The sequence below is a fragment of the Nasonia vitripennis genome (assembly GCF_009193385.2).
Source record: "Nasonia vitripennis strain AsymCx chromosome 2 unlocalized genomic scaffold, Nvit_psr_1.1 chr2_random0002, whole genome shotgun sequence".
In the NCBI taxonomy this organism is placed as follows: domain Eukaryota; kingdom Metazoa; phylum Arthropoda; class Insecta; order Hymenoptera; family Pteromalidae; genus Nasonia; species Nasonia vitripennis.
The window spans coordinates 3,824,156-3,844,097 of NW_022279608.1; the positions used below are offsets into that span (position 1 = coordinate 3,824,156).

At 40.0% G+C, this 19,942-nt stretch overlaps 1 protein-coding gene across 4 annotated transcripts in view; it reads left to right on the top strand.

Moving 5' to 3' along the window:
- The window catches only part of LOC103315959 (kinesin-like protein Klp10A), a 435,695-nt gene that overhangs the window by 74,977 nt on the left and 340,776 nt on the right, over positions 1 to 19,942 (top strand). For 3 of the 4 annotated variants that reach the window (XM_031923908.2, XM_032601480.1, XM_032601479.1), the window contains exon 3: positions 3,400 to 3,504. The exons of the other annotated variant lie outside the window; for it this stretch is intronic. In XM_031923908.2, the coding sequence (XP_031779768.1) occupies positions 3,400 to 3,504 (105 nt within the window). The remainder of the gene's footprint in view (positions 1 to 3,399; positions 3,505 to 19,942) is intronic. 4 annotated transcript variants of the gene reach the window in all.

A 19,942-nucleotide genomic window follows, 5' to 3' on the forward strand; every position in this document is an offset into this window, starting at 1 on the left:
TTTTTTCGCTCCTCCACTTTTCCCGCCGATACTCCGGGCCACAGCTGAGCAGCTAGCAGCAGCACAACAACAGCAGCGCCGCTAGCCACCGGCAACAAGAGCTACGGCGGAGCAAGTGTGTATATATCGCGAGGCGAGCGTCGCGGCGTGCAAATTTATATGAATGTGCAAGAGTAGGAGCGATGGCGCACCGGCGCACAGTGGGAGAAAATGGACAAAATTCGAGCCACGCGTCATTTTAATCTTAGAGCCATGATTTTTAAGAAACCACCCCTACCAAACCACAAGTAGTCTAACTCATCTATCCCAGGGAACAGCGAGTTAAATCGCTTTATTTTTTCTTAAAATAATTAAACCATACACCATGAGCCAGCTAACAACCTAAATACCTCCCCCTAACCCGCTTAACCCCTAGAAACCACCACTACCAAACCACAAGCAGGCTAACTAGCCTAACCCTGGGAATAGCGATTTAAATCGCTTTATTTTTTCTCAAAATAATTAAGCCACACACCAGAAGCCAGCTAATCACCTAAATACCTACCCCCTAACCTGCTTAACCCCTAGAAATCACCCCTACCAAACCACAAGAAATAAAACATGGGTTTAAAAAAAATCTTTATTCATGTCGATTTTTCACATTGAAATCATTTAAGATTTAATGTTTAGAGCAAAGAAATCGTGTCCTCGAGACTTAAACTTCAGTGTCACAGTTTAAATTTTGAAAAGAAAGGTAAAAGTACATAAAATGGCGGCTAACACGGGCAAATCGTGAAAAACTTTCAGAATTTTGTACTTGAGAATGATAGACTTTAGAAAAAATTTTACTGAAGAAAAATTTCTTAGATTAAATAAATAATACGTTGAAATTCTATCAGAATTTTTTGAAAATTTCTCTAATTTATTATATTATAGTATAATTTAATATAATTAAATCTATTGATCATACGAGTGTTTGATCGTTAAATGTTTATTTTTGAATTTATTAGATTATAGTATAATACATACAAATATTGATCATACGATTTTTCGATGGCTAAATGGCAACTTTGACGTGGTAAAGGGGCTTAAATCTGTTTCAACGCAGATCACTAATAGCAGTTCATTCAACAATTACAGCTAACAAATAATGTGACAAATTTACTTGTAATAATGTCTTGAATTACGTGGTTATACGATTCTGCGTGTTTCCGGTCTGGCCTGTGGAGTGGGTTTTTATTATTTTTAGAAAAAATAAAGCGTTTTAACTTTCTGTTCCCAGTGTTATGTTAGTTAGCCTGCTTGTGGTTTGGTAGAGGTGGTTTCTAGGGGTAGGGGGTGAGTGGTTAGGTGGTTAGCTGGCTTATGGTGTGTGACTTTATTATTTTAAGAAAAAATTAAGCGATTTAACTCGCTGTTCCCAGGGTTAGGCTAGTTAGCCTGCTTGTGATTTGGTAGGGATGGTTTCTAGGGATTAAGCGGGTTAGGGGTAGGTATTTAGGTTATTAGCTGGCTTATGGTGTGTGGCTTAATTTTTATAAGAAAAAATAAAGCGATTTAACTCGCTGTTCCCTGGGATAGATGAGTTAGGCTGCTTGTGGTTTGGTAGGGGTGGCTTCTAGGGGTCGCATGGGTTTAGGGGAAGGTGATACAATAATTTCCGCACCTGTAGCTTAAACTTGATGCTTTTTTAAAGAGTTTAAAAAAAATCATGACTACGATTAAAAATGATGCGTGGCTCGAATTTTGTCCATTTTCTCCCACTGTGCGGCGGCGTGGCGCGCGCATCACTGTACGCATGTATGAATTGATTTTGTAAATAGGTGTGTATGTAAGTGTACATGTATGACTGTGATAGTTTCTAAGGCTGCTTGATTTCCGCTCTCTCCCGAGCCTTCATAGGGCTATACGCGGCCTATGGCCAGTCACTAGCTTTAGCGCAACTAAAGCGCCTAGTCTCTACTCAAAAGCACGTCTTGTGTAGATATGAATTTTACACACACACACACACTAACTGCTCGAAGTTGTCAACCGGACGATGCTGCAGGTAGCAGACGGCTGGACGATGCAGAATAAAGAAGACGATTTTGATCCTAAACCCCTAATCACCTTGTTGAATGGGGGATGTATGGAAATGTCAAACGTTAAAGAAGAAGCCAAAAAAGGCTAGTTAAAAGCCTTACGGAAGTATTTAAAGGTGTTGTTTCCCCTTAAATGTTAGCATAACAGAGTATATAACGTATGGTAGCTATTGTGATAGCGTTCTCGGAACTTTAGATAGGTAATAATACAGTAAAAAGAAAAGAAAGCTATAAATATATAGGTGTAATATTTGACTGTCATATCAAATGGGACAATCACATGAATTATATAATTTTTATTTTTGCAAAAATCAGAAGTAGAATGGACGGAAAAACATTGATGATGATATACTATGCATTCTTCTAAAGTTTAGTAAACTATGGTATAATTTAATGCAAAGAATACAAAATAAATTACTGAAAATTGTAAACGAAAATCAGTTCTAAATACAATGTACAAACTGGAATAAAATTATATCAATGCAGGATCCTAATTTAGTAACTGGTAATATGATATCTGAAATTTAACATTGTATTGAGTTATCCAAAACAAAACCAAGAAAATATAAACAAAGCGGCAGAAAAAGTTGGATCACGAATGTTATTGTAAAATCATGCAAAACCAAAGAATATTTATATAAATTATGGCAAATGGATGTTAATAATGAAAAACTTAAATATGAATATAAAACGTACACTGAAACTTTAGACAAGGTCATTAAAGATGTTAAAATTAGATATGATAAAAGCCTAATTAAAAAAACTAACAATCCTAAAAAGCTATGGAAATCATAAACAAAAGAATAGGTAAAAAAATCCAATAATATTGCCATAAATTATATAAAGATCAATGATAACAAAATTACAGACAAAATAGAAATAGCTGAAAATATGAACAAATTTTTCTATTTATCTTGAGAGAGATGTCTCGTGAGGCAATTATGGCATACGCTGACGATACGGCAATAGTAGCGACAGGGAAAAATTGGGAAGATGCCCAAAATAATATGAACAAGTATTTAGGAGTAATATCTAATTGATATCTAACACTCAATAAATTATCATTAAATATAGATAAAACAGTCTGTATGACTTTCGGCAGCTATGTTGATAGTGTGCAAGCACAAACAAATATTAAAATAAGAGACAAAGCTGTTTCCCGAGTTAAAAGAGTTAAATATTTAGGGATTGTCATAGATTACAATTTAAAATGAAACAGACACATCCAATACTTTACAATTAAAATTTTACATCTAGCTGTGATATTTAACTGTTATAACTTTGCAATTAGTATTCTTGAGAATGTGGGTATTTAAACATTCGCATTTTAACTTTTTAGGTGGAGATAGATGCTATCCTTGCATTAAATCCAGAGTTAATCCTTAAAAATACACCACCGGCATCTGAGACGAGTAATCAAATACTAGCTTCAACAAAGCCAAGAGTACGTACACATTTTATATATTTATTTAATATACTATGACGAGGAACGTTGTTAACTCGTCACAACCTCTCCAGCATACAATAATCCCAATATAAAAAAATCATGACCGGATGAAGTGAAGCCAATATGATTGGCTCATGTAGTGTGCATGCGTTAAAAGTATCGTTAGAAGTTTTTGATTTGTTTTTGATTTCTAAAATTGATTCTAATATTAAAAATGTAATATAATACAATAATACATATCAAATTATAATATGTGTATTTATAATATTCTATATTGTAAATATTATTATTGTTACAAAAATAAACATGATGTGAACGTTGTCACAAACTGAGTTGAGACATAACCTTAAAATTTTAAAAGGAAGTTGGCAACGAAACCGCGGCAATTCTGAAATGTATATGAGTGCGAAATGAATCATATATTGTAAAGTTTGATATATTTTCGTGATAGAAAACAAATATTAAAAATATCAATCAAGCATTTATATTTCATTTAATAAGTTAATGAGTCAATAATCTACTACAGCGCACTGCGCCAAGTCTAGTTATGTTATATTAATGTACAATAGTTACATGTTACAGGTAAGCAGCGGCAGAGCAGCGAGATAGAGCACACTTAGACGGTGTGTGTGTGGGGGGGGGGGGGGGGGAGAGCTTCGCTCGCGAGACTTTGTACACACGCGACAGATCCGTTCTAGATAGTCTACCGGATAGACGCTTGTTTTCGTTGCTAGACCGTGTTAATTACCTCGATTCGTTTGAATTACAACCGTGTGTGCTGTTCCCGAGATTACGGCTCAACTGAGAGGGTCATCGTGCGTCTTCGCCTTGAGCCTGTCTATCGTGCGACTACGCTACCTCGCCTTCGCAGGAGACGTCCTGGGGCTCGAGCTGGTTCCCGAGAGCGAGTGGAATCTTCTATTTGTAAGTGTCAGCTCTCTACTTCTCTCTCTCTCTCTCTCTCTCTCTCTCTCTCTCTCTCTCTCTCTCTCTCTCTCTCTCTCTCTCTCTTTCTCTCACTAGCTCTTCCGATCCCTGACCACGCCGTTCGTCTGCGTCTCGCACACCCGCGTGTCTGCTCGTGCACCAAATACTTTGATTTATGACAATATAAATTCGCTTTATACTATCTAAGCCTTGTGTTCGGTGTCGGTTATTTCCGCGAACCCGCTTCCTGTTTCCTCCTAGACAAAGTTCCCTGCCGCCTCCGTGGGCACGCGTATCGGTTCACGATACACGTGCATAGAAACTGCAGCTAGTCATTACACGACCTTGGCCGGTCCACTACGAGCTTCAAAACAACACAAGAAAACGAGGCCTTGTCGCGATTATTGCAAAGTGATCATCCCGACAGCAGTTGCATTGCACGCAGCTAACGTCTGCGCGACTATCTAAATTAAAATTAATTCAATCTTAAGGGGACAAATACACCGTAAATTGTAAAGAAAATCAAACATTCAAATTTATGTTATTATTCTTTTTAAATTGTTTAAAAAAAGGATTTAATGATGAAACGTAAAAAGTTGTTTAAATTATTGAAATAATGACAAATACTTTGTTAATCTGAGGACAACTTTTTTATATTTTAATTATTTACAAATATCCTCATTTATAATCGAATTAAATGTGTTTCAAGCGGGTCTACTAGTATAAAAGTGTTCTTTGATGCCTAAAACCTAATTTGTCATATTAAGTGTGAGCAGCACCCCCGGTGGATTTGTAGGCAAAGCTTCCTTGATCCCCCAAGAGACTGTTTGAATAATAGACAAAATTATTTATTCCATTATTTACTTTTTTTATAATAAGTAATGATTACAAAATGAAACTTTTATAAGGGTCAAGTGCCCAATTGTGATATGAGAAAAAAGTGAATCTAAAGCTGTAACCTAACCCAAAGCAGTTACCAGAAAATATTTATCTGCAATGATCACTATAAAAAAGTTATTATTTAACAAGTCAGTTACATTATCAGTGTAATTTTTAATATATCATTGTACATTAGTACACTTTTCATAAACTGAATTTTCTCATAAAAGTAACAGTATAAATGTGCACATCGAGTTACATAAAATAATAAGATTTCCAGTAATAATTTTAACATGCTAGATTAGACTTAACCCTAAAATGATTTGATGAATAAAAAGGATAGGTGTTTAAAAATACAAGACGAATGTACATTTAACTGAATTGTTCTATAATTCCATAGTTTGACTTTTCATGCAATTTTTTTTAATGGTGGTATACTATTAGAATTATAATCATGTTTTCTACAACGTAAGCCCAGTGATACATCAAGATGCTTTTGCACTTCTTCTGTCAGTTTATCACATGCTTATTCGATGGCATTCGCTGCAAACTTTGTTAAAAATCTATTCGTAGCTGGTCGATATTAGTTAAGTTCATAAATAAAGGATGTTCCGTTTTGAAAAAAATTTTTAAAGATTGCTCTAATCCGTTGTATTATAATTTTTAATTAAAAAAAAAATCGATGAGCATAATTCGTTTTAGGGCTAAAAGTGTGAAGAAGACATGATGTTTTTAGCATATTTAATTATAATCTTTGCAGTTTCGGAAATAACATTAGTGGTAGCTACTCACTTTCAGCCACTAAGTCGCCGAAAGCGTAGACAGCGTATATATGAGTGTATGTGCAGTGTGTGTATATGTTGCACGAACGCCCCACTCTAACGACTTAAGGGGGCACAACACTTTTAAATCCTGAAAAAAAGAATCATAAGTACAAATGACAAAATTAAAGTAAATTATTTAAAATTTTTTTATATGATATTTAGTATAAATACCTTTAACTTTACCGCGCTGAAACCTTGAATACTGAATATCACTGAAACAAATTTCAAATGATTTACTTTAATTTCGCATTATTACTCGTAATTCTTTTTTTCAGGTTTTAAAGGTGTTGTGTCCCCTTAAGGCAAGTTAGTGAACGTGTCAACCACTGTCAGCATATAATATTTGCGCGTGTGTGTGCGATTGTGTGTACGTTTTCTTTTTTTTTTTATGTGGCGTAGGCAGAGCAAGCTCTGCACAAGTGGCCCTCCGAAACCAGATCTCCACAGGTACTATTGTTGAATAATACTTCCGTGTGGCCCGTTAACTAGCCTAGTTGGCTTCTCCTTTGAAGTTTGACATTTCCATACATCCCCCATCCACTGAGATTATTAGAGGTTCAGGATCAAACTCGTCTTCTTCATTCTGCATCGTCCAGCCGTCTGCTTCCTGCATACTGAAAAAAATAAAATGTTAATGTCACTTGACTCATAAAGCAATATTAGCCGGAGTAGTATCCGGTAGTGACAAACGAACTTTCCAGTAGCCTGTTCTGTACCTTCCCCCAGTAATAGCGACATTGGTCGGTACAGTAGGTATTTACCCACGCAAAATAAATAAATACCTCAAGTGTGCGTCCATCTAGTGCGCTACATAGTTTTTGCTGTCTAGGCGTGAGAATCGCTTGTAGCTGGTGTCTAGATGTTCGGGGTCGCCGATAACGGACTCTAGGAAGTGCGCTTTGTAGATTTTTGTAAAAGGCTCACTTGTAGACGTCATTTCATAGCTTTATAGATTGGTAGAAAGGGCGCATCGTTTCCAAAAAGAAAAACAGATTCCTAACTTCAAAATAAACAAATTCTACCTACTGTTCGAGTTTTATGTATCGGGTGAGAATTTCGTCCGTTACTATCAAAAAACCTCCCTTTACGAGATATCGACGAAAAATGTATTTCTAGATGCGGACCCTGAACCCCGTCATCGGCTACACTAAAGACCTAGACATCATCTATTTGCGATTCGTAATCTTACTTTTTACCAAACATTTTTACTCCTTGTCGTATTTTCACCTAGAATGGCATACAAAATTCATGTCGTACCGGGTTTCTTGCGAGATCAGTTCGCCGGAATCTACCAATATTGGAAAATTTTAACCTGTTTCTACTCGGAAACCCGGCAATGATTTTACCAGGGATGCTGTATTTTCAAATTTATTTTCCTAAAAATACGGAGCGCATATTCTAAATCTCCAAACTCGTAAAGAAAAAAAGTGATTGCTGTCTGATGCCCGGATATATCGACTGAATATATGTCCGATTGGCATTACCGGACTGACTCAGGTACGAGCTACTGAACGCGCAAAGTACAGCCAACAAGAACACTCTCTACTGGAATACTCCGGTAATGACTAACGATTTCTTTTTATAGTCTCTCGAATTTGATAGAGACTTGTGGATCAAAACAATTAATGTGAAAATAATAACACGCTCTTTAAATTTGAGATGAAAAGGTATACTATGTATACCGTCAAACTATTGATGTTTATTGAACAGAAAATAGTGTAATTACAAATGTGGACTATGGAAAATTGAAGAGTATTAGAGCACCGACGCGTTAACAAACGATATTGATTAACGGTCGACACTGTGAGGCGAGTCCTCACAGCGCTTCGGCAATACGAAAACTAAACAACACAAATCAGCGAAAGCGGCAGAAGACACTCGCGAAACAGGCGGAGAGAGACAGAGTAGGAGCGAGCGAGCGCGTGTTGCCATGGCAACCTCATTGGTGCCGTGTGGGCTAGTGAAAACCGTCGAATTTGAAATTAAGATGACAAGCTTCTCGAACCTTCTCGCTCTCTCTCTCCGCATATCAAACTAATTTTCGAACATACCGCCCCTCTTGCTGCCTCGCAGCAATAAAGAGACAGGCAATAACAATGAATTAAATTTAAAGATAGGAAAGCCTACTTCGAAAGAAACTAATCCCTACCATGACTCTACCGATCGAACTGTTCTCACTAAAATTTCTTTGGAATCAATTAACGAACAGTCGATCAACAACAAGTTTACAATGCTTTAAGTTTAACAACATTACAATAAAATTTGATACAAGGTTAAATTCGCCTATATTCTTGAAAAATCTAATGCAAATTTTCTAGCAAAGCTAATACTAATGAATAAAATAAAAACTTGACTCTAATGAATCTACATTTAAACATTCGACTAGGATGCTATCTATTCACGAGCTAAGTGAGTTTACAGTGTAGGTGTTGTGTGTAAAATCTCTTCGGTTGATGACATCTGGGCAAATCTTCATTCTTGACTAGACTCTGGTTGAAGGCAGGAAGCAGCTCTCTGCGCACTCTCGTCCATGGGCAGAAAGATGATCTTCACGACAGGTCGCTGGAACTCGGAAGTAGCGGTACGGATGGTTACAACTCGAACAAGACCATCTTTCCCTGGATGTACCGCTGTAATTCGACCCAGTGGCCACTTGGACGGAGGACAGAGGTCATCCTTCAGAAGCACCAAGTCGCCGACGACCAACTGTCGTCCAGGAGTCAGCCATTTGTTTCTCTACTGTAAATGATGCAATACCTCCAGTCGCCATCGCTCCCAGAAATGGTTTCTCATAATCGATAGATGCTTCCACCTGCAAGTGCGAGATTTTAGATTTACATCGACAAAGAGTTCTGGTAATACATTCAGTGGAGCGTTAACGAGAAAGTGACCAGGCGTAAGGGCCACAGAATCGGTGGGCTCAGAGCTCAATGGGCAGAGCGGCCGAGAGTTTAAGCAAGCTTCGATCTGAGCAGCAATTGTAGACATCTCCTCGAATGTTACCGGCGTGTCCCCAATGACACGTTTGAAGTGATGCTTAAAACTCCTCACTGCCGACTCCCATAATCCTCCGAAATGAGGAGCTCTAGGAGGTATGAACGACCATACTATACCGTCCTTCGCCAATGCAGCTGCCACTTCTTGTGAGACTGACGAAGCCCGTTGGAATAACTTGTCAATGTCTGTGGCAGCGCCCTTGAAGTTGGTGCCGTTATCACTGAATACCATCTTACAAAGTCCACGCCGAGCGGTGAATCTGCGAAACGCTGCTAGAAACGCAGCAGTGGACAAATCTAACACAATTTCAATATGAACGGCTCGAACAACCATACATACAAAGATTGCTATATATCCCTTTGTAGACTTGGCACCTCTGCCTTTGGAGAACAATATTGGAAACGGTCCAGCATAGTCCAGACCGGTGTATGCGAAAACCCGCTGAGGAGTGACTCGATATGATGGAAGCGGTGCCGTTTGCTGCTGTACACTCTCAGCAGCGTATCGAATACATCTATGGCAGTTTCGATAGACTCCCTGTACAACTCTTAACCCACGTGAAATCCAATACGTCCTGTTGAGGGAACTGAGCATCAGCTGAACGCCTCCATGAAGAGTCTGACGATGTACCTCCTCAATCAACCTCTTGACTATGATACTGGACGCTGGCAGAATAATCGAGTGCTTCTCATCGTACTGCAGAAACGAATGCTGTAATCGGCCTCCAACTCGGAGCAAACCCTGTGGACATATAAATGATACAAGTCGCAGCAAGTGACTGAGAGATGACAACCGTTGTTTACTTCACACCGCAATTCCTCCTCGTAGTGCTGACTTTGCACATAACGAATCAGACCGACTCGAGCAGCCTCCATCTCCTCAGCAGTAAAATGACCAATGCAGCGACTCCCTCTGGGCTTGACCGCATTCGAACGCCATCTGTAAGCACAAGCCAAAATCCGCAACATCTTTGGAAAACTCGAAAACTTCTCCAAATAAGACAGCGATTGTGATTCCTGATTCTCGTCAACCTTCTTGTCAACAGCAACCTGTGTATTTACTACATCTAGCAAAACATCCACGGGCAATCTATCAATTACCTTCCTCTAATCATTCCTGATCCACGCAGGTCCCTCCCACCACAGGGAAGACTGCTGAAGCTGCTCCGACGAAAACCCTCGAGTTGCGCAATCGGCTGGATTGTCTTCGGACTTAACATGACGCCATTGCACCCCAGACAGAGTAGTGATCACCTCATTCACTCTGTTTGCCACGAAAGTCTGCCATCTCGATGCGTGGCCCTTCAACCAATCTAAAACTACCTTGGAGTCTGTCCAGCAGTGCACTGAAACAGGCTTCAATAAAAGTCCATCTAAAAGGTGCTTCAACAATCTAACTAACAACACCGAGCCACACAGCTCCAATCTAGGCAGACTTTCAGTTTTAATAGGAGCAACTTTCGTTTTGGACATAATCAACGCCGATCTTTGCCCTGGAATTACCATATACGCTGCAGCAACGAAAGCTCTCTGCGATGCGTCAGAAAATCCATGCAACTCCCATGATGTTTGCGAGGAAGAGCCAAACCAACAAGGAATTCGCAATTGAGCCAAGTCAGGAAGATCAGACCTCAACATCTGCCACTGCTCTAGAAGTTCCCCCGTGAGAAGAGAATCCCAATCAACACCGTTAATCCACAAATCTTATAACATGAGTTTGGCCCTGACTAATACAGGTGATAGCCAACCAAGTATATCAAACAACTTCGAAATCTCCGATAGAATCGATCTCTTTGACACAATTTTCGGAGCAACTGGAACCTTAACCTCGAAACAAAACGAGTCGCCTGAAGGCGTCCATTTTAGGCCCAATACAGAAATAGCCTCATCCCATTTGACAGCGAACTCTTTCTGCTTTTCTGCTCTGATATCTTCGAGAATAGCCGAACAGTTTGACGCCCATTTACCCAACTCCATACCTGCTGATGACAGAAGCTTGATCAGCTGATTCCGAATCTCAATGACCTCAGACTCATTGTCAGCGCCTACAAACGCATTATCTACATACATGTTGTGTCTGAGCACCTGCGCTGCCAAGGGAAACTCTGAACTTCCCTCACTCGCCAACTGAAGAAGAGATCTAATTGAGAGGTATGGAGCGGAGCGCGTACCATACGTAACAGTCAACAACCTATAATCCTCAATAGGCTTCGAAACATCAAAACGCCAGACTATTCTTTGCCAATCAACGTCATCTGGGTGAATGAGGATCTGCCTAAACTCCTTGACGATATCAGCCGTAAATACAATCTTCGAAAATTTCCACATCGAGATAATAATCGTGACATCCGACTGTAATTTGCGACCAGTCAAGAGAACGTCGTACAGCGATATTTTTCCAAAAGAGCCATTAAAAACGATACGAAATTTGCCTTGCGGCCCCACCTCAGCCGAGTAAACTGGGTGATGAGTAAAATAGAACGTATTGTCCTTTGGATGCGAACTATTTACAGGCTCCATATGACCTAAAGTCAGATACTCCTCCATGAATTTCCTATAGGCACTATCTACCCTAGAATCCTGCGCTCGACGCTTCTCTGAGCGGAGCAAACATGCCACAGCAATCTGCCTCGTGTGTGCAAAAGAAACCTCTGACAACTTCTCAGACAACAGCAAGCGAACGATAAATCTGCCTTTGGAATCCCGATAAACAGTATCTGCGAAATAATCTTCGCAATACTGATCCTCCTCGGACAAAACTTTAGAGGTGGAAATCTCCTCCATTTCCCAAAACCTCTCTAATAACGTCGAAATTGATGGCTCTACTTCCACATGACAGGCCTGAGCAGTCTGAGCTCTATCAGACTCAGGAGCAGAAGACGCTCTACCCGTCAAAATCCACCCAAATACGGTCTCCTGTGCAACAGGAGTATCAGCTTCTCCAAATCTGAGCCCCGGCCGAATAATAGCAGCATACACGTCTGCGCTGATCACGCAGGTATACGCCTTGAACGAGCAAAATCTGGATCGGCAAGTTGCAATCCCTTGATGTGATCCCAATTGGACACCTCGACTTCCTCTCGTGGCAGTAATCCCGTAACCTCTTTCAACACCAACGCCGAAAACTCCAAACAAAAATATGAGTTCAATCTGGATTTAAGTTGGAGAAAAACCTCACCCTTCGACACCGCAGAGGAACCTGCACCAACACCAACTATTGACACAGAAACAGGCTTGACTTTTGCAGACAGACACTGCACTACTCTTTGAGTGACAAACGAAACTTCTGCGCACGGATCAATCAAGCATCTGGCATACATCCAATTACCATTAACGGATTGAAGTAAGACCCTGGCTGTGGCCATCAACCGGGTCCTACCCAACACTATTGTACTTGCTGAAACATCCAGCATACTTGATTTGCCAGGCGCACTAGATGAACCATTCTGACCTGTCGACTGTATAGATTCCGCAGCGTCTCCTCCCTGACGTCGATCTATGTGAAGCTTCGTGTGATGTTTGCCATTACAATTGAAACAACGACTCTGCGAGGGACAATCAGCCAAAAAATGACCTGATATCAAACAATTGAGGCACAATCTCTGCCTTTTGCAATATACAAAGCGAGCAGAACTGGACATACCATTGAATTTTGGACAGGCTTGAAACTGATGAGGACCCCTACATAAACTACATTTTTCAGCGGAACCGCGATTACTCGTACTCGTCGAGGTGCTAGCAGCGTTAGCTGAAACTGACTCACGGCGAGACGAACGATTAAAAGTATTTCCTTTCTGACTAGCTTGTTTGCCGGTAGGCGACTCCGCACCAACATCTGCATCCTGATCAAGCGAAGATGCACGAGTTTCAAGAAATGTTGTAAGCGCTGCAAATGTCGAAAAATCTGTCACCGACTCTTGCGAAATACGCCACCCTTCGCACGTCTCCCTATCCAATTTGCGCTCGACCATGTGACTAAGCCAACTGTCCCAATGTTCGTACAGACAGCCTACGTCCTTGAAAGTTTTAAGCGCGGCTTCCGCCTTATCTAGTAACTCGATCAACTCTCCCGATGATTTCCGCTTAACCGGTTTCATATCGATCAACAATTCCATGTATGTATGCATGCGTCTCTTAGGGTTATCGTACCTGCGCATCAACTTTTGCCTAGCCAACTCAAAACTAGCAGGCCTTGTTTCTCACCAACGACGAAAATTGCTCCTTAAAAGTCTCCCATTCTTCGGCTTTCCCGGAAAATTTAGGGATATGGCACTTTGGCATACTCGCAAATTCCGACGAGCCCTGAAAGGGCGATGCGGGTCCGACCTGACTATTCTGCGCGCCTGCAATTACCGGTGGATTCGCGGCGACTTCTAACTCCTCGATAGTCTGTAACAAATCCGCTTTAGCCTCAAAAAAACCCGTCTCAACCTCAAGATACTCATCTTTTTCAAAATACGCTCGCCTTTGAAAGCCGCCTTGTTCGCCTGCAAAATCAGGTCTCTCCGAGAATACTCAGATCAATATGCATTTAACAAACTCAATCGCGTGCGCATATGTGGCAGGGTTCGAGCAGTTGCCGCTAATTTTGCAGTATTGCGCTTAAAGTTGAGTATAAACTCGTACGTTTTTGCTTGGCTGATTCACCAGCCGAATCTGCCATTATTGCAAAATAAAAAAAAAACTAACGAGAGCGAGAGAGAGGGAGAGAGAGAGAGAGAGAAACTAGAGCAAACACCGTACTGTCGCTGCCTCAACGTGGCTTGACGACGCCAAGTGAGCGAAAGCGAGACAGAGCTTGAGCGAAAGAGCGAGAGAGAGAGAAAAAACCAAACCTCTGCACTGTCTGCGCCGTCGACTCCCGTGCTGATTTCCCGGACTGCGCGCGTCGTCCGAAGTTGGCGGGAGCTAACCGTCACTGAAGCCGGTATGCGGGAAAAACGTTCTCCAAGATGGCCGTCTTCTTCTGTTTTCCACTTGATGTGCCCCAAACGGCGATCTCGTGGCTTCTCTCCAAGTCCAATGCTAAACCGGTGACCTCTAGCCTCTAATCTTCTAAAATAATCTAAAACAATCTAAACCACTAAACAAAAAAAAACTTCTAAGCGTCTAAACATCTAAAAACTACACGACAACAACAAGCAGTTAGCCCAAGCGGCAAACTGCGAGAGCGAACTCCAGGAAGTATCTGGATGCTCTGACCGTTGCGATTTTGAATAGTCGAACGGCTGCTGAAGTAACTCTAACACTGCTTGCACAACGCAAGGACACTTCTTTCCACACACAATCTCACGATTCTTCACCACAATGCTGCACGCTCTGCTACTAATTTTTATAGTCTCTCAAATTTGATAGAGACTTGTGGATCAAAACAATTAATGTGAAAATAATAACACGCTCTTTAAATTTGAGATGAAAAGGTATACTATGTATACCGTCAAACTATTGATGTTTATTGAAAAGAAAAGAGTGTAATTACAAATGTATTGACTATGGAAAAGTGAAGAGTATTAGAAGAGTGTTAGAGCACCGACGCGTTAACAAACGATATTGTTTAACGGTCGACACTGTGAGGCGAGTCCTCACAGCGCTTCGGCAATACGAAAACTAAACAACACAAATCAGCGAAAGCGGCAGAAGACCGCTCGCGAAACAGGCGGAGAGAGACAGAGTAGGAGCGAGCGAGCGCGCGTTGCTATGGCAAACTCATTGGTGCCGTGCGGGCTAGCGAAAACCGTCGAATTTACAATTAAGATGACAAGTTTCTCGAACCTTCTCGCTCTCTCTCTCTCCGCATATCAAACTAATTTTCGAATAATTTCTCTTTTCTTTCAGTGCAGCATCATTCGGTCGTCTACTTCAAGGGCATCGGACGGTCCTCCTCTGGACGGATTTAACCCAGATACTTACGTCCCTCAGTATCGGTCTGAGGAACACTCAGAGGTACTCAACCGTAGCTCCTACGTTCCTCTGCATCTGTCCAAGGAGCGTTTTGTATCTACAACTTAGTGGCCTTCGTCTAGAAACAGTTCTAGTACTCAGCTGTTTAGCCTTGTCCTTTCCTTCTATTCTCTTCTACTGGGCAATTTAAGTTGCCCTCTATCTTGAAGCAGTGTAGGTAGGCTTGAAAGCACCTATGTCTGCTTAAAAACTGCGTAAGGTAGTAAGTTACTTCCCGGTGTCGTCTTTTGATTTAGTCACAGGCGGTATACCTTAGATAACGCACATTGCATCTTCAGATACTGTTCGGTAGGTAGAAGCGACCCGCAATGCACTTCTCCTGAAAACTATTGACAGCTTTCGTGCGTAAGACTCCACTAACATAGCGTCCACCCATGTTAAGGCATCGTATAACATAATCGATGTAATTACACTGGCTAGGAGTAACCTTCGACCCAGCGTTGGGCCACACACATTTGGCATTAGTGGCGATAGTGCAGCACCGACTTTTGCTGGTCCATGGTAATTCCCAGGTACTTAATGTCCGTCCACTGTCAGCGTTATTGTCTCCATTTTCTTCCTACTAGATATAAAAATAGCCTCCGTTTTATGGCTAGCAAGCTCAAGTCCAGTCTGTTTTAGCCAATCGTGGATTATAAATACTGCATTGTTAGCTATTCCCGTCACCTCTTCGTTTTGCGTCGCTACTACTACTACTACAATGTCATTTGCAAATCCTACAACCGTTGTCCCTTCGGGTATCTGTAACCTAAGTACTCTATCGTACATGATGTTCCACAATAATGGGCTAAGCACTGACCCTCGTGAGATCCCTCCGGTTACTTTATAGGTTTTTGTGCCGTTCTCTGTGTACAAAAGGGTTCTGTCTTCTAGGTAGTCAGACAATCCTTATATATGCGGGTACCTCTATTTTCTGTAGTGCCTCTTGTATCTTGTCCCAGCTGACTGAGTTACATGTATTTTTAACATCCAGTGTAACAATAGCACAGTACTTCTTGGCTTTTCCTTTCCATCTCTCCCCTTCTATTGCAGTTAGGGCGTCGAGAGTAGAGCGTCCATATTGATAATTACTAGTCCACCTGGTTGTTTAATGACATAGTTCATTCTAACGCTGATTATGCGCTCTAAAATCTTGCCCGGGATGTTCAGCATGCAGAGTATTCTGTATGAAGCAGCTTTTTTGGGTTGTTGTCCTTTTGGTAGTAGTACCAGGCGTTCTTTCTTCCAGTTCTTAGTACTTATACCAGTATACTGGCGGTCGTCTGTTATCAGGAGCCCTCCTCGGCATCGTAGCGTCGCAGGCTCGGGTAATATTTCCTATAACCTGCTTGACCTTATAATTCGCAGATCCAAACAGTTATATTTCTTCTAGAGCCAGCAAAAATGTCTCCTTATCATAATTCTTTGTTTTCCAACCGACTCTTTTCGTAGTTGCACTTTTGTTGGATAACTAAGCCAATCAGGTATCTGCTAACAAACGTGAGATCTTTAATAGACCCAGCATTTTCACTTTGAAATGTGTAAGAACATCCCTGGTTAACTAAGACCAAGTCAAGGAGGGCGAATGCTTCTAATAGCCCTTGTTCTCTTTTGTTTGTCCTTCGGCTGCCCCACTGTACTACCCAGGCGTTGAAATCGCCTGCTATAAGTACTGGTTTTTTTCCTACAGCATCGTGTACTAGCCGGTCCAACAGTTGTCTGAATTGCTTTATTGGCGCGTTAGGAAAAGCATAGCAGCTGTAAATGTGTACGCCTGCTACCCTAGCGCGTACAAATCCTTGATTACGTCTTGTCATTTTTCCTGGAAAGCGGCGTCTCCAAATGCCCATATCGCCGCTTTACCAGTACTGTCCATACCCCACGACGGTTCGTCCAGGTCTCTGTATTGTTCAGAGACGATGGCTATGTCGATTTCTGTCTCGCGGACAATTTGGCTCAGTAGGTCCTGTGCAATAGCGCAGTGGTTTATATTAAACTGCACTTTTTTCATTTCCTTCGTCTGTCAGTGGCTTCTACTGCAGCTTGTTAAGCAGGGCATGCGTAGCTACCAGCTGCGTGATCGCTCTTTCCTTCCGTGCCTTAGGTCCATCCTTGCTGGTCCTATTCTGGTTTGTAACGCCAGGAACACTTTTTTCCTCTTTGCTTGCCTTTTTCTCCTTTTTCTTTGACTTTCTTGTAATGACTTACTGCCACGCTACCTTTTGAGGTAGATTATTAAGGGGTCTAGCCTGGGTTAAATTCCAACAATAAACAATAAAACATTCGTCCAATAAAATTTTTTTCTTTTCACGTAAATTAAAAAACAAAATATATTTTCGGAAAATATTCACACTATACACTATTTCTACTAAGAAATATCATATATATATACTATACAAAATCACTGACCCAAATTCATAACATTTTACTATATAAATAAGTGTTTTTAGTCACTTGGCATGGCTTTGTGTGACTAAAAACACTTATTCACATAGTAAAATGTCATGAATTTTAGTCAGGAATAGTATATATTGTAATTATTTTTAGTTTTTCAATTTACGTAAAAAGAAAAAAAAATTTTTAGACGAATATTTTGTTGGTTTTTTGCAGGCATTAACCTAGACTGGACCCCTTAACGGCGGGATTGGGCTCTGTGGCTTGACTCGCTTAGGGAAGAAATGTTATTAACTCTATACGTGTTTGATTTATTTTTGGGGTTTCTTCCCTGTTTTGTCTGCGGAGCATATGTTATTTCTGCTCTACCCTTCGGCCGGTTGAGGACACCTCAACACGCCGATAAGCATTCCCCTATCCGCCAGCCAGAGGTCGCGCTACATACGGGATATCGGCATCCCCGCTCAGTGTGTGTGGATGTGTGTGTGTGCGCGCGCGCGTGTGTGTGTGCGTATAATAGAGGATGTTAAGTAAGTGGAAAAATATAGGAGAGGCTTCACGGCACACGGATATGTTAAGATCTTTAATATAATAGGGGATTGTTTTTGAAAACACAGTATGGCTCATTTACTTTCTATATTTAAGAAAGTTTTTTACAAATGTAGTTTTTCCAGAACCGGAAGGTCCGCAGCACAGAGCTTTAAATGCTTGTTTCCACTTTCTGTGCATTTAAAACAATGATGATTATAAGATTTGTATCCTTATAATAGACTCTTGGCTATACCAGCATAATTTGAAAGCTTATGATCGCGGGGTGAAAGCTTATAAGCGTTTTATTTTAAGCTCATGATCGTGTGTTAAAAGCAATATAAATAAACAAATTTTTTAAATAAATACTCACATAGTTTTATTAAGTATTTTTTATTTTCATTCATAATCATTATTATTATAAATGTATATTTATTTACATACAATATTTATACATTGATATAATTATTTATCATTATAACCAAAAGGTTAAGAAATCGTGTCACTTTTAACCTAGTGCTTTCCATACACAGGTTTACACGAATTAATCTCTTTACGTGTAATAACATCATGGAAGTCTGTACGTCGAATACTATCAAATTCAATCGATAATGGATTTTTTTTCTGTTAGATACGATCGTATCCATTTACGATTTATTAATTTTCTCGTACGATAGTTGAGGGTTATACCTTTTACCTTGCTTCCGTCAGGTTTTTTTAACATTGTACGCATAAAATTTAGGTCCTCCTGAAACAAAGTCTTGTATACGCATGAATCAGTATCGTAATAGAGTACTCGCTTTTCTAATTTTTTAAAATAAGTATATAATTTAAGATGTGCTTGTTCTGTAGTATATGCAGCTATTAAAACATTAATTATATCACCTAGATCATAAGAATCATCGCTATAAGCTCATGAAACGTAAATACTAGAATCTTTTACTGGTAATAATCTAACTACATTGATTTCAGGACTAGTCATCAATTGCATAAAGCGTGATTGAGTCTTTACAACCTCAGTTTTTGTGAGATTTCCTCGTTGAGCGAATTTACCTCAGAAGCTATTTAACATTAATTAAGCTACAGACCGCAAGCCGGGATTACTTTCAATTCTTTTTATATTCTAATTATATGTTTTCTGATTTATGATATTTGGCTATGTACTCCTCGATTCTTTACTCTTACAATCTACGGGCCATCCGCTAGCTTTTGTTTAAGTTTTAAAAAAGTATCTATAAAACTGGTAAACAGCCCTCCTGTATTTGATTCAGGATTATATTCTGTAATTGTGTATTGCCAAATTTTATAAATTTCTAAGATTTTATAGCTTTTCTCCACGGCTTTCTGCAATGCATCGGATATCCAAGTTCCTTCAAACGATCGCCCTTCAGGCGTCCAATGTATACACATAGTATTTAGACTGTTTATACAGCAAGATCTATACAGCGGAAATAGCAAGCGTCCATACATTTTAACAGGTAGCACTGGATGATATAATTTTTTTTTGGAGGTAAAACTACATTTAATGACACCGTTCACCAGTGAGATATCGTTATCGTGACTTGTTATTTCGACACATTCTCGCCCTATGTAAATTTTAGGATGATCTACTGAAAATTTACCATACTTGCATACATAGAGAATAACGAAACTATCAAAATCATAACTTGATTTCCACGTTTTTTATAAGCCACCTAGTATATATCAAGTCTGCTATCGTCTTCAAGATTATGTATTGCTAATTCATAATAATGAGGTCTATTTTTGGTAGTGAATGTCTCATAAAAACACCACGTGAATAGAGAATTCAAAAAATTTCAACATATTTTAACAAATCTACACCAGTAAGAGCTCTTTTTGGCAAATTTATTTCAAAGTTTTGTTTTCTGCTGTTTTTTTCTGTTCATATGACATTTCTTTTTTACAATTTTATTTACGATTTTTGCT